At 35.4% G+C, this 24,291-nt stretch overlaps 1 protein-coding gene across 2 annotated transcripts; it reads right to left on the bottom strand.

Moving 5' to 3' along the window:
• Nucleotides 1-340: 340 nt before the first annotated feature.
• Nucleotides 341-24,023, bottom strand: KLF5 (KLF transcription factor 5). Of its 2 annotated transcripts, XM_056807851.1 has the most exons (5): nt 23,788-24,023; nt 18,751-19,565; nt 15,658-16,531; nt 14,272-14,331; nt 341-2,152 (listed from the first exon to the last, which is right to left on the bottom strand). In XM_056807851.1, the coding sequence occupies exons 2-5, from the start codon at nt 19,030-19,032 to the stop codon at nt 1,974-1,976; spliced, it is 1,395 nt and encodes a 464-aa protein (XP_056663829.1). In that variant the 5' UTR covers nt 19,033-19,565; nt 23,788-24,023; the 3' UTR covers nt 341-1,973. The 2 variants fall into 2 exon arrangements, with proteins under 2 accessions (XP_056663829.1, XP_007501502.1); XM_007501440.3 differs by lacking the exon at nt 18,751-19,565 and having other exon boundaries at nt 23,788-24,021.
• Nucleotides 24,024-24,291: the final 268 nt, after the last annotated feature.

Genomic DNA, 24,291 nt, shown 5'->3' with positions numbered 1-24,291 from the left:
GCTTGTGGACTATTTCATTTACTAATTGTCCCAGTAAGGCAGTACCTTTCAAATAATTAGAAATGGAATTTGTTAATTGTTGTTATGATGATACTTCATTTGTGAGTGTATACTGTACTTCAGAAGTTCATAGTTCCCACGATTTTAAGTTAAAAGGGACTTCAATTTACCTTTTCTAACTCCCTTGTTTAATACACAAGATAAAACTGAGGCCTAGGGTGCTGGGATGATTTGACCAAGAATGACCTAATCCATGTCCACTCCCTCTAAACACCAGCTCATTCTAATAAGCCACCTCTCAAAGGCAAAACTGAGATTTAATATAAAGAAACACCATAAGTATTTTAGGCACTTTTTATTTTTCAAAAAAAATTGTCATAATATATAAACATTTCATTCTCTCAAAAAAAAATTCTACAACTATAATAGCTGTTTGCTCCATTATTTGCATAGGAAATACCACAATACAAAAATAAGGGGGGAAAAGAAGCAAAACAGCAACCAATTTTTGCTTTGTATGTACGTTTCCATGTATAAACATATTAAGCCTCTTACAAAATTATTTACATCATTATCAACTATTTACATTTCTTTTAAGAGCAACTTTTCTAACAAACAAAACTATAATTTATCAAGTGTATGTAAAATTGTCTTCTAAAAAAAAGTTACTATATTTCCACAAAATAAATAAAGACAAACATATTTTAAAACAAAATTAAATTTTCATTTTTCACTTGAGACCCTTTTTTGGCATTTTGCTTATTTATTCTGCCCTTTGGTTAACAGCATTACATTACTATTGTATATTGCATAAATGTAGCAGTTGCATCCTTAAAATTTTCAACATCATTTAATATTTAAAGGCAGACACTGCGTCAGTATTAACAATGTTAAAGATTAACTAAGACCGCACTGTAATTTAAGTAAAATTACTGTGTCTTCTTACTGTACATTACTATAAAGTACATGCAACATCCACATAAAATTGGCATTAAACCAACAGTATCACACACAAGCTAACATTTCAGTATATGAAAACTGCATCATAAATCCTTCTTTAAGTGATACTGTGTTTAGCTTATTGTAAGGGCTTAACATTTTATATATTGTAACTATCCTCATTAAGCCACTGACATTTACAATTTATGTAAAATGCTTTGCCCCTTTAATTAAGCAATCGTATTTCAATCAGTGCATAAAAATTTTGCTTTGAAGTACATCTGAATCATTATCAGAGTGGGTTTTTTCTCGCAGGGTTATTTTTTACAATAAAGTAATGTTGGTAGTGTTTGGAGAAGTAACTTAAAACAAATCCCATGTGAATGTACTATCGTTATTTTCAAATCAGTACTTATGATTTTTCCAGAAGAATCCTAAAAACTTGCAACAATCCTAGAGCTAATCTGCACATTTACAAAAATTTGTATAGCAAATATATGAACACATTTAAAAAAAATAAACACATTTTGTTCAACGGCTGCTTGTGAATTATCACACATTGCCTTTTCAAAGAATTCTAAAACAATTAAAAATAATTCAATGCCAAGTAAAATCTTGACACATTGTAATTCATAATTCCATTCTGTGACTGCCAACTCATTTATGTACAATAAATGATGGTAAAAGCACCGCGCGCCCCCTCCCCAATATCCCTCCCTTCTTCCCTTTAAAACAAAACAAAACAAAAGCCCAAACCTACATACTCAAGGTCTTGAGATGTGACTACCTGTTATGAGATGAAATCTGCCAAATAAAGCGATATACATTACAGCAAGCATTATCAGGTTCTTAAAATGAATGAACACTTTGGTATTAATATAACATACTCCCTGTTGTCTCAAATATACAAAATATACACTTCCAGTTTTCAATTTCTTTATGGTAAGTTCATAGTTAAAAATTTGCCAAATCTAACTGCATAACATCAATAATGAATTGCATAGACTCTGACAAGCCCCAAGAAACAGTTCATCTCAATTCTGGTGTCTTTTCATGTGCAGAGCTAGGTGATCAGAGCGAGAGAAGCTCCGGTTACACACAGCACATTGAAAAGGTTTGGCTCCTGTGTGTTTCCTGTAGTGACGTGTTAATTCATCAGAGCGAGCAAATCTCCAGTCACATCCTTCCCATGTGCACTTGTATGGCTTTTCACCTGCAACAATTAAGGAAGAGCAGGTTAGACTGCACAGTCAAAGAAATTAGGAGTCACCAAAAACAGACCAAGCAAAGGGAGTTATTAAGAGCAATTATTTGGCTCACCACTTCTACTGGCATTTTTTTACTTTTAATATTTTTTGGAAAAAGGCAAAGATTCAAGGCATAAAGAAAAGGACGTGTATAATGTTTTTAAACTGGGACTCACTCCTCTTTCCCATGACACAAGTTAAGAAAGAGGCTAAGACTCAACCATGACTGCAAGTGTCAAGAAGACTAGTATTAATGCTGATATCATCTACTCTTAAATAATCAGAACTCCTATCATGTTGACATGCTAACAAGTCTTGCCAAAGACAAAAGATTTCTACGAAAATTTTACATGCACCAAAGCCTATGTGAAGCTTAGCTTCAGAAGATGAGGGAAAAGGGAATGAGAAAGGGAAAAGGAGAGCTCTTGATTATCTATGGAGAGAAAACAATTTATTATCCACTTATCATGCAGTAATCTTTCTTTATACCTATATAAAATCTGCAAAAAGGCCTGGTCAAAAGATCATAGATTTAAAGGCATAAATAAAGGATCTTAAAAAGTAAGTTATCCAGTCCAGTCCAATTTTAAGGCTTACCACCACCCAATTCCCTAATATCGAAGAAAACATTTATAAGGAGTTCCCATTCTGTAGGTACAGACCAACAATGATCATAGACTTGAACCCTCTCATTCGCAAACATATCTCAAGTGTTGCTTTATTATTTTCCCAAGTTTTTATTTTGATGTTCTAATTCCCAACTGTTAAAAACACTTATCCTGAAAATTTTTATCTACTTTTGAAAACAATTGATTAAGTAAAAAAAAAGTGAAAAAAAAACATGCTTTATTATCTTGCCAAAGATCGATCACTTCACCAAATATGTTATTTAGGCTTTTGTTTTGCTGCACATTTATTTTCTATAAGTTTGTAAATAGTTGTAACTTAGATCGAAAGGATACAAACATCTAGAAGATAGTGGGAAATTTACACATCAAAAAATTACTTATGTGTATATATAGTATAGAAAGGTATAGAAAAATTAACCTAAAAGAGCCCTGCAATCTAATGGTTTGGATTCTGTATTCAAGCACTTTTAATAAAGTGAAGCTTAACAATGGAATTTCACATGGATGCTAAATTTCTAAGACTTTCCACATCAACTGAGATTTCTCAGATTTGTAGGTAACACTTTTTGCTCTACTAATAACTATGCCTGGCTTAGGTGCAATAGAACTAATAGTAAAATGTTATATACTGCCAAGCAAATAAAGGCTACAAATTACACTATACTGGCTGGACTGAATGAGGTAAAAAGGTGTGCCAGCTATTTTCTAGAACACTTAAGCTTCATTTTTACTTCTTAGTTGTTGAAAAGTCTTTGGTATGATGCCTTTCTCCACCTTGCATCCTTCTTTTTTTCTTGCGTACCAATAGCCAAGGAGAAAGGGAATTTATAGTTTCCTTTTTAAAAAATTATTCCGTCTCAAACCCTAGCTCCTTTGGTCTCCATTGCTCTCTTGTATAATTCCAAAATTGCACATAATAAAATTCTTTTTAGCTCAAGACTTCCCTTATATTCATATTCACTTCAAAATGAATTCCAACTTTAATAACACTTTCAACTCAAGCTGAGGTAACTCACATAAAGTACATCTCCAATGTTTTGATTACCTATTTCAACACCAATGATTACTCATTTTTAAAGCAAACTAAGAAGGCAAATGGAGTGGAGAATAAGCATTTTTACAGAGGTTATGTGCCAGGTACTGCACTAATAACAGCATTTTTCCTTAAAATATTTCATTGGTCCTCACAACTACCCTGGAAGCTAAATGCTATTATTACTCCCATTTTCATGTTGAGGAAACTAAGGCAAAGAAGTTGTAATTTGCCCCAGGGTCGCATTAGTTAATGAATGTTTAAAGTTTGCATTTGAACTCAAGCCTTCCTCAATCAGGCCTCTCTTCACTATCAGCTATCTCCTGAGATAACTAAAGATAAATGTTTTCTTCAGTATTCTTCTAACATTTACAACCTATTATACACACACTTAATATGGGCACACTCAATTTCTGACTTTGAGATACAGCTATTGCTCTGGTTGAAAAAAAGTAGTAAATCAAAATAAGGCTATCATTTTTTTACAGGGAAAGGAAAGTTTGTTTGTTTTTTATTCTTCATGGAAAAAATATACTAATTCTGGAGCCAAGCACATTAGATATGTACTTTTTGGATATTTAAAGGAAAGAGGAATTTATTCCTGGTTTCTGTGGTGAGAAAAAATTGCCTAAAATTATTTTAAAAGAAATAATTCTAACCCTTTGCTGAATTTAATAATTTAATGAGCAAGAGGACTGGGTTTTCAGGATTTACCTTAACAAGAGACAGTAGACCCTTTTGTCCAGTATTTTTATTGGCTACAAGGCAATAAGACTTTGCTGATATTCTGAAAAGTTTACTTTACTGATTGTGTGAAATACAGTAGCTAGTAACTTTCTAAAATCTTGGTTTTATTCCAGCACTTATGGCTATGGATTAATTCAAGCACAAATACCCATGGTTTCCTAAAATTTTGTTATTAGAGCCTGATCATTGTATCAAGCAGATATTTTACTGTAAAAGCAAAACCCAGCTCCTCCTCCACTTCAGGGAAGCTTCCATGGGATTTGTTAAAGTGTCAACACAGCTCAAGTAAAACACCATGGAGGAAGCTGGTACCAATTTCTGGCCAAATAAGCACACTCTAGCCCTTTCTTCCACAGCCAGAAATACTATACACAGTACTTCTGGGAAACCGAACTGCCTTCCTTTTAAGTTATATTTCAATGGGATCGAGGTTTCATAAGTTTAATTGGATTTTTGCACTAACCCCTTCCAATGCCACCAATTTAAAATATTTTGTTAGGCTCTTTCAACATAAAATATATTTTTTTAAGTTCTTGCAGTTAATATAAAGCTTTCCAAGAGCTAAGAAAAATTACAAGTTCTCACAACTTTGAAAACAAGTTCCTACTTTATCTTAAATTTATGTATTACACAATTCTATTTTTAGGAAGTATGAAAAAGTTTACCTTAGCAATCCTAATCTTGAAAGAAAAGTATTAACAAGTTAACTATACATCTAAAATAGTCTTCTTAGAGGGAAATTTTGAACAGAACAGTAAAAGTAAGGAGAAAATGCTATGAGAAGGCAAATTAGGAGATGTACATTAATAATAGGTACCTATAACTTTGCCTTAATATCTTCCATTAGCAAGAGTGAACAGCTGCCTTGAATGATTTAAAAAACACCAAAGTATTATTCTAAACTATGCATTGATTATAAAGTCACTAGTGAAATTTAGCTTAAGAGTGGCTTAATGGAGATAGCATTGGGACTTTAAATGCCTAGACTCTCTGGAACCACAAGTGGGAACTCTGGCAGCAAGGAAACTCATTTTAAGATCGGACGCTCTCTAAATTTAAAGGAAGATTCACCTAGGAAATTCTGAGAAGTGTTACGTGTAAACAATGCTGTCATTTTTCTTAAAGTGGTAATTAAAAGGTTAAGAGAAAATCCATTTAAATCAATATTTTTTATTAAATTATCAATATTTCCTCTTATCTAAGGCAACTAAAGTTTCATTCTGCCAAGAGATTATATTTGTAAGACTTTTAGGAGACATATCACAAATGTCATTTTAAAATGGCTATTCAACTACCATGCTATAAGAAATGATAAACAGAGTGACTTCGGAAGGAGCTGGAAAGACCTGCGTGAACTGATGCAGAGTGAAAATAAGAACCAGAAAAATATTGTATACAGTAATAGCAATATTGTATGATGATCAACTGTAAAAATAAGCTGTGATCACCAATAAAATGATCCAGGACAATTCTGAAGGACTTATGATAAAGAATGCAATCCACCTCCAAAGAAATAACTGGTGGGAATGCAGATCAAAACATACTATTTTTCACTTTAATTTATTTGTATTTTTATTTTGGGGTTTTGGTTTTATATCCGTATTCTCTTATGACAAGGATCAATATGGACATGTTTTTCATGATAATACTACGTATATAACTCAGATGAAACTGCTCACCATCCTGAGGGAAAGAGGAGGAAGGGAGGAAGACAATTTGAATCTTACAACTTCAGAAAACTTATGTGGAAGTTTTGTTATGCATCTGGTAAAATAAAATATCTTTACCCAAAAAAGAGGCTATTCATCTTTCAATGTATTTAATGACAAATGTACAAAAAAAATCTAGCTAAGAAGGTTAGAGCAAACAAATAGTGCAATTGGAAACTGTGGCTTGAGAAGTGCCTACAAAGAGATGAGAATGCTGTCCTTATCTTTTAGTAGGAAAAATACTCTTTTCTGCAACATTTTAAAAGTAGTTGTGACAGTCAACCCTCACATCCATTTCTCTATAAATTATTTCAATCAAATGACTACAAAGGCAAAAAATTGAACCTTGGTCCTTGAAGGCTTTGCAGGTGGGTCCCAAGCTCTCATAGGTCCTATCAAACTGGATGTCCATCATCTAATATTATTAAGGAAGTTTTAATAATGCTAGCCACAACAACTAATGAATGTTCTTTTAACAAAGGGTTTATAAAGCAGTCAATGGGCAAAGATACCCACATCAATGAAATTACAAACTTCCTACAGTGTCAAAATAAACTCATATTTAAGAATCAAGTAAATCATGCTAGGTACCAGCATGGTGTCAGCTCTGCTAGAAGTAAAATGAGAAATTTTTTTTATCTAACTGACAATCTCGAAACCTTAGTTTTCATTTTTTTTTGGTAGGGAGCAAACAATCGTTAATACTCATTTATCAGCACTCTGAACTCATCTGTATTCTAAAGCATTACTTTGAAAGGAAAATACCATTCTCATGATCGCTTTAGCTATGAATTTGCTGACTTTGTTTTATAAGTATTTCTGTATTACCCAAATGCAGGGGCTGTTGATGGACAGTGATATAAATAAGATCAAAGATTTAGAGTTGGGAAAGACCTCATAGTTCAAAGCCCTTTATTTTACAGTACCATCAGATGGCATAAGGGATTTTTAATCTTGGAGTAGATTTCAGGGGATCCATCAACTTTGGAAGAAAAATATTTGTGTGTGTTAATCTTTCACTGCATTTTCTAGAGTTTGCTTAAATTGTTTTAAAATGTTATTCTGGATAGAAGGCTACAACCACATTGACAAAAAGGGTCCATGACTCAAAAAGAAAGCCTAAGAAGCAGTGATTAAGTAACTATGTATACCCTGGAATAATGTTTTGCTCTTGTTTTTATAGCTCAGGTCTCAAAGTGTTGCTGCTGTTGTCGAAGCTCTCCAAATTTTAAAAGCTTCTTTCTTAATTCAGTAGGAAGTATGGTGTCAATTTCCAGTGGTGTTTGCCAGACCTGGAGTTTTTAGTATTACTGAATACGTATCTGTGCAAATCACTTAACCCAAAGCAAACTAGTCTCCCTGTATGCACCACAACACTTCAGAGAGCTTCAGTACCAAGAGATAAAGTGACAAGTTTTCAATGCCATTTAGGGAAAATTTTCTTGATACTCCAACTTATCTACGAAGTTTTTCTGAATTAGGTTATCACATTAAAATTTTTATGTTCCTCTCAGCTTAACAATTAAAAAAATACCAAACCAATCTTTAGTTATTTCCTGTATGTACATGTTTTGCTATTCTAGCTAAGAGTTTCCATTTCAAAGGCAAAGATTTGCCTTCAGTTTTTGTGATGACCACATTTTAGGCACAGCCTTATGAAGGCTTCAAAAAGTTGTAGATTGAATCGTTTAAGTGGTATCTTCTCAAAAGTTTAGTTACTGTGAAAGGTTCATAAACTGAACCAGTATTTCTAAACAAATTCTATTTAACATATGTAAAACTCCTCATTATGTGTATGAGGGACAGAGACAGACAAAATCATATTTATCACAAATTTCAGGACAGGACCTTAGGGATCATTTAACTCCATGTCATCTTTTAAACCTGAAGCATTTAAGACTTGCACAAGGTAAAAACAATAACAGGTAGGGTCAGAATTCAAACACAGGTCCTCTGGCTCCAAATGCATTGCACTGTGCCCTTTCTCTGATCTACAGATTTTGCCTTAATGAATGTAAACAGTCTAAGTGGGGCAGTGGGAAGAAGATGCACTGGGTTCAGTGGAGATCAAAAAATGAAAAAAATACATCTTGCTCAGGTCTAAAATTGCTCTGGTTACAGGTAGTTTGAACATCTAAGCTTCCCAAATGTAAGAGTAAACTTAGCCCAAGGTTTACCTAAATTCTGGGGACCTACTGATATCTTTCCAAGATACACTCAAGTTGGAAATCTATATTCTGAATCATTATTCTATCTCCTAGTTTTTCTACTTCTAGTGACAAAGTTTCTGGCAAAGTATGATGCTAGAATACAGTTGCCTCATGAATATATTACTACCTATTTGGATTTTTAAAAGTATCTATTACCATGGATATTTTTTTGGGAGGGTGCTAAGAGTCAAGACACTTCACTGTCTGCCTCACAAGTAGGAAAAAAGTATTTTCTGAAGAAATATGTGTAAATCTTAGTGTTATGTAAATGGCTTATTAACTTGACAAGGTTCCTTTCCCATCCTTGAAGGTTTGAATTTACAGCATAGTCAAAACTTTTCTTCTAATCTTGTCTTACTCCTTCATCAACTTAACACTTCTCAAAATGCAAGGTTTTTAATATGTTCTTAAATCATTCATTAGAAATTCTAGAATATAAATAAACAAGATAGAATAGAAATGAAGTTACCAAGATAGGTTAAATAAATATTTCTCATTTTGTTACTAATAATATGGTTCACACAGAAAACTTATATTCTAAACAAGAGATATTTTTCTCCAGGATAGAATTTATCCTACACATACTTAAATCTTTGATAACATTCATATCCTCCAATAAAAATGACCCAAAAACAAAACATCTTGTTAACTACTTTCCAATATGAATGTTTTCTTTATTAGCTTATGTCCTATTAAAGCAAAGTTTTAAAACTTCTACAATTATTCATCTTTAAAAAAGATCATGTAAATGTAAAAGCTATAGATATTTAGACTGCACTTAATGGCTCGATCATAGATCTGAAATCTTGGCCCCAATCTGTAAATCTCAACATAATGAAATTAAATGTATAATCTGTCTATTAATGGATACCATCTATCTGTAATTCAGATCCTCAAGATTTAGATGGAGATACTAAGATGTTAAATGCCTTGCTCAGTCATACAAACTTATATGAATAAATAAATCATCAACATTTAGTGTCTACTGTGTGCCAGGAACTGTGCTAAGTGTATCCTTGTCTTCTTGACTCTAAAGATATCCCTATACTGGATCGTCAGATATTAAATATATACTTAAAAAATCAGTTACCAAATTATTCATTCTTTTCCAAAAGCTCTTTTTTAAAAGTTCTCTTTTAATGATAGTCATATGAACATTAGTCAACATCCTATCTTTAAATCTTATGTATTCCTTTCTAGAAAGGATTGCTTTTTCTTAAGAATCTTTTTACCTCTTATATAGACTCCATTCTTCCTTTTTTTAGGGGAGGTGATGGGGATTTAAACTAGTAATTTCAACGCTATTGGCAATTCCTATCACTGCAGATCAGTACTTTCTTCCACAAGATAGTTAGTCTTTGAAAGTAGCCTAAAGCACTAAAAAGGTTTGCCCAAGACATAGCCAGCATGTATTAGAGGTGGACCTTGAGGATAACCTATCTACTGTTTTGTATCCATTATGGATTCTCAATAATTTTTTAAAATGAAATCTATCCTGTAGATAACTTTCTAAGTCTTTTAGACCTCTCATCCCAGACCCAGTCCATAAGAAAAGTTTAACTGTTACATTGGCTAATATCAAAAAAACAAACAAGGACGTTATAAAGTGTCATGGTAAAAATATCCTGACAAAACTGAACTCTCTTGTCTGCTTAACCCAATGCCTGGCACTTAAAAAACACAGAATTGAATTGAATATGATTTCCAAAGCACTTCCATATGACACCATCCAAAAATAATGCCAATACAAAAATCTAAATGGCTGATAATCCCTAAGGAAAAATATATAAACATCTGGAAAAGAAAAATACTATGGAGTAAACTCAGAAACCATCTCTTGACAACCTTCAGTTAATTTCCTAAGTACTAAAATCCAATCTAATATAAAAAAAAATTTTAGACAGTTTCAGTTTGAAAGCTTTCTTTAAAAGTAATTCATTCATCCTTATATGTATATATGTATAACATAGACTAAGAAGTTAATTATAGATACTTAACCAGCTACATACTCATAAATCTCAGTTTCCTTATTTGTAAAAAGGGGTTAATATTCATACCTATTATTAAGGGAAAATTTGAAATAAATATGATTCAGAAATAATAAACTTTGGCTCAATAATTGCATTGTAATACAGTAATATATTGGTTGGACGTTCTACAGAAATACGGAAATTGTTTGCTCCTACAAAAGAATGCTTTGACATTCTTTTTTTGAGTTCTTATGTCTTTTAATCTGCAGTAAGAGTAAAAAAGCTGTAAGAAAATGAGATTATGGTCTTTAGTATATGTTTGTGTTATACTTTGCTTTTAAGGCCTTATTGCTAGTTTCCAGGTTTGAGGCCATGTTCTAGATCACTGAAGTTGCTGGAAAAATGACCTTCAAATGAGGGAAAAGTTACCAAATACAAATTTCCCATTCCAAGATGTGATAGGAATACATTTCTAAAAGTTAGCTATACTTTTGATTAATGAAATCTCCATGCGACGAAGAAACATGGCTAAGTTAAAATGTAAATGACATGCAACATGAAAAAATTTGATAGAAAGGATTTTTAAAATTATTTTTTCTGCAAAAATGTATTTGAAACATTATCCAACCAATATCCATAATGGAAAAGAAATCATTCAACTTATTGTATTTGCCCTAGAATGCTGATGCTTTAGGAAATTTTTCAATTTTCTTTTAAGCTAACAAAAAGTCCTTTCCGAGAAGCATGATTTATTATTTTCAGCCCTAAATCCTTTGCTAACTTTAAATATAATTTTAAAATCTTCCCAGAAAATAAAAGTAGACAAGTTCATGTATACCTTAGGCATCTAGCTGCTTACAGTGATTTCTGATAATGCAAAAACTTAAGGGTCTCTTCAATTTATAGTCATTTATGACATCACATTAGGTGGATGTAACAAAAAGCCAAAGAGAAAAAATAAATATGAAAAGCCAAAGGACATGTGACATTAAAAGGGTGTTTTGGTAGTGAAACTTTAGACTAACAAAGGAATGTACACACAGCTGTTAATGGAAGGAATAAGAAAAAAATGTTAGTAAAATGCTTACACTTTTAACATGATGAATTCTGACATGGATACCTACAGATTGGGGTTTCTTAATCTTTTTTTAGTATCATGGACCTCCTTAGGGAAGTCTAGTAGACTATGGATCCTTGAGAATGTTTTTAAACATTTAATACAAAATAATCAGGATCAAAGGAAACTACAGGCCTAACCTCTCTGAGCCTTGATACTCATATTTTAAAAGTTGGGCCTATGATATTTCTATTATCTTTCTCTCATGATATGAAAAAAGTACTTTGTAATATCTTAGAAAAATTAGAAAAATGTGAATTATGATTTTTAGAAGAACATTTCTAAGCAAACTGTCCTAACATGTAAATTTGTACAAGTAGGAAACAAAACAAAATACTAGGAGTGAAAATACTTTCAAATTACCAATGTATTCAAACCTTTCAGAAAAACAAAGTGTACCTTGGCTTGTTTAAAGCACACGTATTTTGACACAACTAGTGGGGGTGGGGAACATGCAAAAAGATAGCACAGGCAAATTTAAAAGGCATTGTCTAAGAACTAAGAATAAGAAGAAAACAACTTCAGTGCTCTATGACTACTGAAGAACGGGTTTAGCCAGATGAACAAGTCTGCTAGAGCCCTCCCCAAGGCATTTGAAAGACTATCAAACAAAACTTTATTAAACTGGATTACATGGCCCTGCTCACTTGTTAGATGTTGAAGGAAAAACTTTTTACTGAAGTGAAAAAAAGTTAACCAAAACCAGGAGAGCTTTTTAACAAATTGATTTGTTTTTTTTAAATTATAGTCTCCAAAGAGAAAGCTACAGTTAAAGAGTTTGCTATCAATATGCTAACAGTTGGTTCCTAAACTGGAGAGATCAGAACTAAACATTTTAAGAGTACTAAAAATCTTGACAGGGTGAAAAGCTATTTAGATACACAACTGGCTCCAACTCTGCAGTATAATTACATAGTAATTACCAATTGAACTACAACCTTTCTTTACTAGAAGGACTTAAAATCCGTAGCAACTTTATTCCCTATTTCCACACCAAAGACTTTTCAAAGGCAAAAAGATTTAAAAAGTGCTTAATTTTGAGTTTCCATATGGAAAATGTAATGAGAGTATTATTTCCTTGGTTTCTCTCTTAAGCTTTTTTATTTTTTTATTCATGTATATTATTTGTTCAACATTATCTTGTCTAACTTGGTAGCTAGTACTTTCTTGATTTAAAAAGGCAGAATTTCTTTATAGGATAACTATCTTTCTATCCTAGGTGCTTAATAAATATTAAATTGCATTTCCAAGGTTGTTACTTATTACATCAACAAGTCATATTTGTATCTAGTATTGGCCAAAATAACTTGCTATTTCAGTGACAGTGAAGATGTCCCTTCATTTCTTTTTCAAAATGCATCAATCAAAAGGCTAAGGACTCCTGAATAAAAATACCCAATCTATTATAAACATAACGCTTAATGTTCTAGTAAGTAGTGTTGGTCATCTCTGGACTATCAATTCATAGCTCCTACTACAAGTACAAAATGTCTGCAAATCCATTCCTAAGTCTGTTCAAGCACTGACCTTTGTTCAAATGCTTTTACTTTTTTTAATGCAGCAGTTAGAGATAACTACTTCATTTATCAAAACTCAATTTCCATAGTAACATCTAGCCTGGGGTGATTCAAGTCTTTAATCCAACAAACCATTCAAATTAACTGTTGAATACTCTTGTTTCCATAGCAATGACAGAATAATACATTTTGCTAGGTCATTGCTTATATTAATAAACTACTTCTTTTAACTTCAGGTAATACCATATTATTCAGACTGTATCTACCCCAATTTTCTCTAGGTGCTTTTAAACCTACATACATATATCAATATATTTAAATATACATTATTACTTGATTACACTATCAATAGTACTTAACTATTAAATATATACTTTAGCATTTGACTTTTATAGTACTACTATCTACAACTATAGTACTTATAGTACTATATCAATGTTCCAGTTTTAAGAATTAAAGTGATAAGAGGTATACATTTTATAAAAAAATCCTTTTTATTTTTTAAATGTTCTAAATATAAGTTCTACAGTTCTACTTTTCTGACACGGGGCTGTCTCAAATTTTCTTTAAATAAAATATTATATCTTTTCCCCAACACATCTTAAAGAAAATAAAGAAGTTCTTGTAAACTATCACGAATTTCTGATCATTTCTTTTAATATTTTAGTCCCACCTTCTGAGAAAATGCACATAAAAATGGATTATTTTTAGCTTAACTGAACAAGGTGATATTTAAATATTAGTTCAGCAATTGTATTTAAACTGCAAAAAGTAAAAAAAAGGTTTAGTAATGTGGTGATATTTCAGACAAACTTAATTTTTTTTTAAAACAAGAGCTTTAAAACTGAAATAACATGTGCCATTGAGATTTGTAATCCATTAGTAAAAATCACTTTGCATTTTTGAGGAATTGAGAGCCAAATGACAGAACCACCTCTTCTATTCAGACTGTCTCCATTCTGGAACCATACTGTCCTGGACGTTTTAACTTAACTGGAAGCTTGAGCCAAGCCCGTTCTGAAAAGGCAGGCCATTAAAAAAAAAATAAAGTTGACAGCAGAAAGAAGAGATCAAACAGGTTTGGGCTTTTAAAAGGGTGAATACCACTTACAATATTTACACAACTCCCAGAATTAGCTAGAAAATTACATACCAGTATGAGTCCTCAGGTGAGCTTTTAAATGGGAAGACTTTGTATAAACTTTTGTGCAGCCTACAATAAGAAAGGAGAGAGGAAGAATAGCTTGTCATTTTGTAGATCCTTTTGAAAAAGTTTGATGATTCAATTTTTAAAATCTTGTTTTAACGTCAAAACTACTTGTGTTAAATATTTAAAGCTTCACACTTAAAATTAAGAGTTTTTATTAAAGTACATTAGTCAAAGCATTATTAGGAGCCTTTTCTTATATGTTGCTTTAGTATATAAGAAAAATAGACCTAGGACCCCAGTTACAACTGGAAAATTCTGTTTATTATCCCAACAGATACTTCAGATTAGCATTACATACTTCAATAACTTACAGCCTTCAATTTTTTTGAAATCTTAAGTGTCTTCTAGAATTAACATCTTAGTTATTATTACCCAAGATCACTGTAATTTTCCATATGTCTACATTTATTTCTTCATTCAGCATATTTGTCATGCCATATCACGTACCAAAGTAAATAAATTATACCCTGTATTAAAGGCAAAAACTCTTATGTCAGCGACTTGTCCAAACCTACATTGTGGTGGTCACTTCATATTTAGGATCACATACGTAGTTACAAAATAACACTATTAGAATCCCATTTGAAGCTATTAGGGATAGATTTCTTTACAAGCCAAGAAAATGAGGGCAAGGATGTCTTGCTTTCCCTTTCAACTACCCAAATCTCCCTCCAAAGTCTGAGGTTAAAATATGTGCAAAGAAGACTCTCATAACAAGTGAAATTTAACCCTAAATTAAAAATATTTTATATTTCAAAAATATGTTGTCAACTTCCAAGGTAGAGCTTACAAGTACACCATGTTTTCAGTGCTTGTATGGAGAGAAAAGAAGGTATACCTGCAGAGGTGATGAAGGAAAATTTTCCCGTATTGACTCCCATGTATATGACTGTGTAGTGTACATACACATACACATGTAGGGTTTTGGTAAATAAGATAAAGAGTCAGAACTTAAACTGAAATCTGGGAATTTGTCAGTAACTACTACTAAATTGCCAAAAGTACTAACATAAGAACCCCACTTTTTCCACATATTATATTATTTCCTCATGTTATTTCTTTAAAGTTAAAACTAAATGTTTTTTTAAAGAGGTTTAAGTCTACAAATGTCTTTTTTTCCCCCAACTTGAGTTTTCATGTCAGTAAGCCTATCATTAGCAGTTTATAAGTCTTTGGATACCAAATTTTACGAAAGAATAAAAATAGGAAGGTTTGATCTTGTTACTGAAAGGTGATATGTCTCCTAAGCTTTAATATTAAAATCGAAGATTAAGAGTCACAAAAATGCTAACTATGATGGCTGGTGCTCTGGTAGGCAAGATGACTTACCAGGATAATCACAGTAGTGGATTCGTCTCTTTTCTAGATCTGGGTTACTCCTTCTATTGTATCTGACTGTTTGTATGTTCGGTGAATTAATCGGCAAGGTGGCTGGTAAATTTGGATTGTGAATTGCCAGTTTAGAAGCAATTGTAGCAGCGTAGGAAGGAGGGGGTGTTAAATTCTGCAACATCTCTGCTTGTCTGTCTGGACTTCCAGGCTCTGAACTTGGTGGTGAAGGGGGGAAGTAAGTGGCCTGTTGTGGAAGAAACTGATTTGGCATTGTGTATGTGCAGGGGGGCATCCCCTGGAATTGCTTCATTGCAGTCTGTGGAACAGCTGAGGTGAGTGTATTAAGGCCTGCCATGGCTGCTGGCATGGAGACATTAAGTGTGTCCATTACTGCTGTCTGGTTTGTAGAACTGGGCATATCTAAATCCGGTGAACTCAAAAGTTGGTACAACTGACCCTGCTGGGGAGTGACAGAAAGGTGAAGATCTGGTGTGGGAAGTTCTTGCTTGATGAAAATGTTGTTCACATCTGGAGTTGCTGTCTGGTGCGAGCTGAAGATACTGGTAAATTCAGGGAGAGCCTGGGTAGGGGCTGGGGCAGGGGCAGTAGTTTCACTCTGATGGCTGAAAATGGTCACAGGTTCTGTCTTGATGTGGGTTACGCAGGGTCTCTGAGTTTTGTACAAGCCAGTTCTCAGGTGGGTGATGTCAGGAAGGAAAACATTCATGTTGATACTGTAAGGTAACCCTTCACTGTCCGTGAAGAACTGATCTACCACTGAGGCACTGTCTCTCCTGTACTTCTTATGCTCTGGGATGATAGTAACTGGTGGAAGCTGAGGTGTCAGATACTTCTCCATTTCACATCTCGTCTAAAAAAAATTCAAACACACATAACCCACCTATTTTTAATCATTTCTGAAGAGAGAAATAAAACATGTTATTAAACTTGGAGGATGGAGGGGATATAAACCCCAACACAAACCCCTGACTATTCCAGTAAAGCACATTAGTGCAAATCTCCCTGTGAGCTATAAATATAGCAAGACATTTACTCTGGCCATTCTGTCTTTCACAATTAGTTCAGACACTGAAAATTGCACCACCACCCATATTAAAAAAAAAAAACTGACCCCAAACAAAAAACTAGGAGACAAGAAAAAGGAAGCAAGAGCAAAAATATCATTCCTTTCTGATGCAATAAAACATTACCCATAAAAAGCACATGATTGTTGTCCTAATAGTTTATAACAATTAAAGCACTGTATTGCGATTATATTGTATTATGTCTTCCATTCATCAGAATATGCTGAGATCTTTTTAAAAATAAGTTATGTAAACCTCAATAAATTATTATCTTTAAAAAGCTATTTTCCTTAATTGTTAAAAAACTAAAACATCTAAAGAAAAACATATGCCTTGGCTATTCCAGTCACTTGTCTTTTTAACAGTTTAATGAAAACTTAAAACACAATGTTCCCCCCCAAAATGACCTTGAACAAAACATTTGATTAAACATTTATTTTTATCAACAGAACCAGTAATTGGTTAATATGATAATGAAATGTTCCTATTCACGTCCCTATCTTAAGCAGATCTTTAATGACCTAGGGGAGGAAAATCATTCCCTTGGTATAGTGGTGCTAAGGAGCTCGTGGGTGGATAAAGTCTGATACATTACCAGGACAGTCATCAGCAAAACATTTATCATGTACTCTTCAGTGGACAAATGCTACATTCCCCCTTACTCTGTAAAAAGTCCAGCCATGCCTTATTCCCTTTAGTAGCCCCTAACAGCTCGCTCTCTCTCTCTCTCTCTCTCTCTCTCTCTCTCTCTCTCTCTCTCTCTCTCTCTCTCTCTCTCACACACACACACACACACACACACACACACACACACACACCTGAATGGATAGATCGCTCACTCACAAACCAGCTATATTAATCACAAGATTAGGGAGTCATTTTCTAGTCCAGCGTTATTTCACAAGGAGTTTCATTTCTGAACTTGATTCACTTACTGTGGATGTATACTGGATTTCCCGGACTAGTCTCCATTTAAAAATAAAAAATAACGTGTCATGCGAGCCACATCACTTACAAATGACATTACCATCTAACTAACCTGGGACATTACAACAATCTTTCCCCACCACGTAGAAGGTTGTGTGGTCAAGTACACAATACACCAAAAGGGGCTATTAAAGTGTCTTGAAATAAAACTAAAGTAAACCCTTTCGTGCACTAGGCTCACGTTGTGGTTAGTGGTTTCTGATTTTAGCTCTTCCAGCTGTTTGCATGTGGGTATGTTTCCAACTTTTTTTCGGGACAGGCTAAAAGTCCCGGGAAGTTTTTTCTGGGCTATATGACTCTCTGCGTGGGCGAGAAAAACAGGCGGTTGCTCTAATTCTGCTACTAGGCAAGTGCAAAGCCAACTGCAAGCTTTCAACACTGATCCAAGAGGAAATTTGCGCGCACACTCCAAGAAAACGACTCTCTTATACACAGGCAGCCTCTTTCGTCCCTTCTCTCTAAGAAGAGGAACTCAGTTCACACAAGCAGCAACCTCACCACTCTCCCCGTTTCCCGATCACAGCCCCACCACGAGTCTAGGGCAGGTTAAGGAAGCCAAGGTTTATTATGCCTCAAGTGTCCTGAGGAGAGCAACAATCCATTTCGTATTTCGACTTCACTTTACAAGGTAGGGAAAACCGTTCCAAAAGCCAACCCTCCCGAGCAGGTAGGGTTTCAAGAAGGGGTTTAGGGTTGGAGTCTGTTTTTTGAGGAGGAGGGGGAAATCAAGGGCTTTTAATTGTTTTTTCCCCCCAGATACAGACGCATGTTAAACAGACACCCCCCCGCCCTTACCTTTTTAAACCCATCCAGACTGTTTCGCCCAGATTCACTCCACAACTAGTGGGTGTTGGACGGCATCCCGACTTTTCCCCAGCTAAAGCGGGTCCCCGAACCTCCAAGCACAGGGCGGAGGTCCCCCTCCCCCCCCTCCCTCCACGCCCTTGCGCCAGAGTCCCTCTACCCCGAAGAGGAGAGTTGCTGCGGGACACACCCGAGAGAGCGCGCTTCTTCCTACCTGGACCAGCTCCTCGGCCGGGAGCCTGGTGCTCCCAGGCTGGGGCTGCTGCTGTTGCTGCTGCTGGGGCGGCTGCTGCTGCGGCTGCTGGGGATGGTGGGGATGATGGTGCGGGTGCTTCATCTCCTCCCCGGGGAAGAGTGCCGCTTCCCGGGCCGCGTTCCCGGCTCCCAGCACGGGCTTGAGCTGGGCAAACACGGGCTCGTCCTGGGGCGGCTGCTGTTGTTGTTGCTGCGGTACCGGCCCCAGCCGGGCGCTCATGGTCAGCACCCTCGTAGCCATGGCTATGCTTGGTTGCTCGCAGGGCAGCTCCGGGGACCGAGCCGCCGCTCCACTCGCTCGCTCGCTGGTTGGGCAGAGGCTGTGGAAGAAGCGCGCTCCCCGCCTCCGCGCCGACCCCGCAGCGACGGCTAAGAAGTTGGGGGGGCGGGGAAGGGAGGGGGGGACACACCAAGAGGTGAGGGAGGGAGGCTCCGGGCGCTCCCGCCGAGCAGCAGCAGCAGCGGTTCAAAAAAAAACAAACACCCAACAACAAACAAGCCCAAAGTCTTCCACTCGAGGCACGCTTCAACTCCGACGTCCCGTCTTCCGGGCTGCCACTTTCTCCGCCGCCCCACCCCACTACAACACACCCTGGGATTCCAGCTCCCACGGCTCCACGGTGCAAACGCCCGTACCTGGCCCCGGCTGTCTACTGACACATGACGCCCGCCTCTATTTCACCCTACTCCAGGGAGGCGGGGCTTCGGCTCTTGACTGGCGGGGCCAGTGGCTTATCCGAAGGCTCCTGGGCCGGCCCTGCGTGGGCGGCTAGCCTATGAGAGGGAAGAGTCTTGTTAAAAAAAAAGAAAGAAAGAAAGGGCCCCGCCTCCCCGCTCTGGGACCGCACCCCTCTCAGGCCACGAGCGGAGCATCGCGCAGGCCAGCGGCGCAGTTTGTACACAAGTTCTCTGACAGATTGTAGAGCCCCGGGAAAGGAGGGAGGGAAAGAAGAAGGGGGGCAGGCTGGGGGAGGAAAGAGCGTTTGGGGTGGAGACGCCGGGGGCAGATTGCTTCGGACTGTTCTCTCCCGGGATTAGAGGGAAAAAGAGTTTTGCACGTCCTAGGTGTTGTGCAAGGACCTGAAACTCAAGAGCTGAAATCCAGAAAAACTACTAGGCGGGGGCTCCGAGGTTGTAAAGTGTATTGAAATTAGCGGTGGACGAAATAGTGCTTCTGATGGAAAACCCGTGCAGTGGGTGATGAACGAATTAATTAAAGTGTAGCTCCCTTCTTCGTGAGCCTATAGTAGTGAATGTATCTATTTAAGCAAAACAGAGTAGGAATATTCCACATTAAGGGAATTAGAGCAAGGTGTTTTTATTCTAAAAACCCTTGCAGAAAAACCTGCTCCCTTTCCCCTTTTTTCTATAGAACTTTTAAGTGGCCCAAGAATTGTGCTGCTTGTTGCCTATTTCTACGCAGGAATGGAACTAAACCATAAATTTGCCAACTATTAACATTTTCTTGTAATCTATCTTGAGTCTATCAGAAATGTTAGGTGCATTTTTTAAACCTGTCCACAGGTCAGCGTATAAAAAATGTTTTAAGTTACCACAAAAGAAGAAATTCAGTAATAATAAGCAGAGTACAAAATGTTTTAAAGTAATTATTGGGTGCTTACCATGTGCTTGCTTGTGCATTTAGATAATACCCCAATGCCTTCCATTAGAAAGAATAAATAAGGTATGCTCCTCCTAAACCATAGATACATAGTAGTACTGAACTGAAGGCAACTAATCTGAAGGAGGGTGACCAACAATCTGTTTTTGCTAAAGAAGTAATAATAGTCAGTAAAAAGCCAGTAAATAATCAAATAAAATCTCTCCCTCATTTGATCCTTAATATTCTTGTATTCTGTTTTTATCAGCCACGTTTTAAAAACCTCACAACAATTAGAGAAGTTTCTAATCTATTAAGATATCCATTGAACAGATACATGTATACAAATACTATTTATCATTTAAGGTTTACATTATATAGTTACATATTCCTCATTTCACGGTTAAACTAGGGTAGAAGTGGGGAATGCTCCAACACAAACTTAAAATGCAGAGTGCTCTTAATAAACAAGCATCTTCCAGATTCAGAATTTAAATAAATTAATAGGTCTATAAAAAAAGATGAAATATACTCTGTAAATAGATTGATTTTTTCTCACACACACTACTAAAGTCATTATCGTGTCTGTAATAACTGTTTATAGTGAAAGGTTGGTGATTATACTCATGTTTAGAAATTGTAATTTATGAGATTAGTCTCAAAATATTTTAGATGGACAGCATATTTTCTTCTTTTCATAAGATATCTAGTTTTTCTATAGCATACAACTTGTTTATTTCTTCAGATAATTTGTAAACTAATTGGAGAATCTGATTTGCATTTAAAATGCTCCTCTTTACATAAACTGATGAGAATTTTTTTAGTCATTTAATGCTTGATAAAATTTTCTAAACCTTTGACTCAGGTAAAGCTTTGGTATTTCACTAACCTGTATTACTTGGAGCCTTTTTTTAATGTACTTTGCTCATTTTTCACTTTCCTTCAAAGCAACTACTTTAGTTTAATCTCAACAATTAAATCCATTTTAAAACCTTTTCATTCACTTCTTTTAGCTTGAGCTACAGTGATCTCAAGTTCAGTCCAAATTATCTTCACATTTTACATATTTACACTAGAAAACATCATTCACCAAACTTTTTTCTTATGTATATTTTAACCAATTTTTAAGCAAAAGAAAATTACTGAAAAAGCTTTTTTTTTTTTACAAAAACTTACTTTCCATATTCTTACAATAATTTTCAAATTTCCACCTTTCTTAATGAATATAAATATGATCACAGCTTTGGGTGTTGTGCTTTCAACACATTTATAGTGGAAAAGCAGAATAAATTCTTTTCTAACTTAAATGCAGACCAATTTATTCAAATTAAATTTCTGGCATGAGGTTTCATTAAATAGTGCTACTTCTTTAAGTAATGGTTCCTCTGAAATGCCCAGATCTGGCAATCTCACAGAAAATAACTAGCTTAGCAATGTACAATAGTAAGGAAATTGGAACGTAATCCTTTACTGAAACATTCGCCATGCAGATCTGAACACATAAAAAGCATTTCTCACAAGCATTTTTGTTGCTGTTGACTCAAACATTACGCCAAAGAAATTTTTTTCCCCTAAACTTAGCTAAAAAGGGTTAAAACTTGATAAATATTTTCAACTGCTCCAGGTTCTCCACTGGCATGGAGCCAGGCAGTGTGAATGGACAGATCCTCAAATTGCTTTGAACTTTTCTAGTTCTTTGCATTCCTTCCTGCTTAGTAGTTCTGTACCATTAGCGTAGATAGGAGAAAACAAAAAACAAATGTCAGGTTTCAGAAGTCAGTGAGTGGCCTGGCAATAGTGTGTTGCTGAACTATCATAAGAAGGATTGAAGAAAAAAGGAGTTAAGGAACTGAGATAGGAGGTAAATAGTAGAAGTAATGTGCATGCTGAAGCCCTTAGTCACTGGGCACCACAGATTTAGTCTTAGAATAAACCCTAAGTGTGACTATCTTTACTGGAATAAATGTTCCTGAATGTGTGGGGGCTGTACAAGCATTTATGGAGGGGGGAAGGGAGTGGAAAAAACGTGGATAAATAGCTCCTGAATGATGAGATGAGGGAAATGTGAAGGCTGCCCTGCCCCAATGAGACCTCCATATCAGGACAAGGAAAAAGAAAATCTATATTCAGATGCCTGGTAAAAATATCAAAGGTTGCTGGAAAATTAAGAGCCCTAGAGTATTCTTAGTGTAATTATATGCCAGTTAATACAGTTTTCCACTAATTTTTAGGGAAAAAATGACCAAATTGTTCCTTATTTTTGCAAAATTATAATCAAGTTCCCTAGAAATTTGGAGATACCTATTTCAAATTAGCCAGAGATTACTGGGGCTTGCAGGGTAAGAGTATAAAAAGAGGGATAAGAACAATACAAATATTCTTCTCTAAGGGAAAAGAAATGAAGATTATCTGACTAAAAGTTATTGTTTAATACTTATTGATTGCCCACAGAGTGTTAAGATCTAGGTCGATAATACATTCATAAGACAAATGCATTGTCCTCTAAGGTGGTATTTCACATAGAGAGAGGAAGGCTGGATCTCTTGATTTCATTAAGTAAAGGAAATTCCTTTTGCTAAAGCAGACAAGTACTTTCTGTGCAATTCTTAATTTTTAAGAGAGATGCCTAGAGCACTGAGAAGTTAAGTGACCTGTCCAGGGTCACCCAGCTAGTAAATCAGAGGCAAGACTGAAACCCAGATCTTCCTGGATTCTAGGCCAGCCTTCTAGCTACTAGTCCATGCCACCTCTCCATATATAAATCTTAATAATAATTTATATTTATACATTACTTGAAGATTTGCAAAAAAATTACAAGCCATTTTTCACTTGATCTTCACAACTCTTTGAGGAAGATGTTAACAGTTTTTGAAAATTTTTGTTTTATTTCTTTTTTGTTTTCAAAATGAATCAATTATTAAAAATGCAAAATCCAAATCCAAATACTCTTACATTCTACCTTATGGTGTTCTGGATTTTAGTAGATGGAACTTAAAGAATAGCAAAACCCTGTTTAGACACCTCCATAGAAAATATTGGTATACGTGCAATATAGGGAAGCTGTAAAGACCCTGATATATTTTAAGATCCTTTGATTCATCATCTCCTTACCTTTGTCTGCAAAAACATTGGTAGTTTCAAAGAATAGACAACATTATTTATGAGGCTTAGTCATAACCTCATTTCCTTAATAATGAGAAGACCCTTGATAACCTAATCTTACCTCCTTGTTCTGGGTAAAAGAAAGTAAGATTAATTTTATACTTAAACTTGTTTCTCTCTCTCCATTTTTCGTAAGATACCTCCTCATAGCAATGTCACTACATTCCAGAGTCCAAACTCTAACTTTTAAAGTCAATTTTTAGGATTCTCACAATGTAAAACAGTCATTTTTACCTTTTCTTCAAGTTGACCCTTCTTTTGAACACAGGAATCAATTTTGTTCACCCTCCTATCACACGATGGGCTGGCAAAACACACACATAATGAAAGGCTTATGCCATTTTATAAGCCAAGTATAGCGTTCCCTAAACTGTATTTCAATTCTGACTCTGAACAGGCTGGGTAAAAAAAGACTAATCTAAAAAAAAACCTCAACTGCTACTGCTATACCCAACAGCAGAGTATAAGGGGCTCACTTTCAGAACATTTAGAGTTGCCACATCACCCACATCACAATGGGCAGAATTTTGAGCCAATTGCCAAGCACTGTGACCAAAGCAGCAGCAATGCTATGCATGTAGCAGGCACTCAATAAAGACTTATTGAATGAACTACCTACTGGCCACTAACAGAAATATTCTTTTGATCACTGTACTACAAACAAAGCTGGTAGAGACAACATTATCAAATATGGCTCTTTCATGTGTTCAACTGTAATCTGAACAAATGTTGATTAAG

This window comes from Monodelphis domestica, chromosome 8, assembly GCF_027887165.1.
Source record: "Monodelphis domestica isolate mMonDom1 chromosome 8, mMonDom1.pri, whole genome shotgun sequence".
In the NCBI taxonomy this organism is placed as follows: Eukaryota; Metazoa; Chordata; class Mammalia; order Didelphimorphia; family Didelphidae; genus Monodelphis; species Monodelphis domestica.
This window is presented reverse-complemented; position numbering and strand designations above follow the sequence as displayed.

Bases quoted from the DNA above. Each gene is read 5' to 3' on its own strand.
- KLF5 (XM_056807851.1), bottom strand. From the start codon at position 19,032: ATGGCTACGAGGGTGCTGACCATGAGCGCCCGGCTGGGGCCGGTACCG. The intron at 16,532-18,750 runs GTAGGAAGAAGC...AATTTTTTTTAG, and splicing joins CGGCCGAGGAGCTGGTCCAG to ACGAGATGTGAAATGGAGAA. The intron at 2,153-14,271 runs GTATGTAATTTT...TAATTGTTGCAG, and splicing joins TCACCTGAGGACTCATACTG to GTGAAAAGCCATACAAGTGC.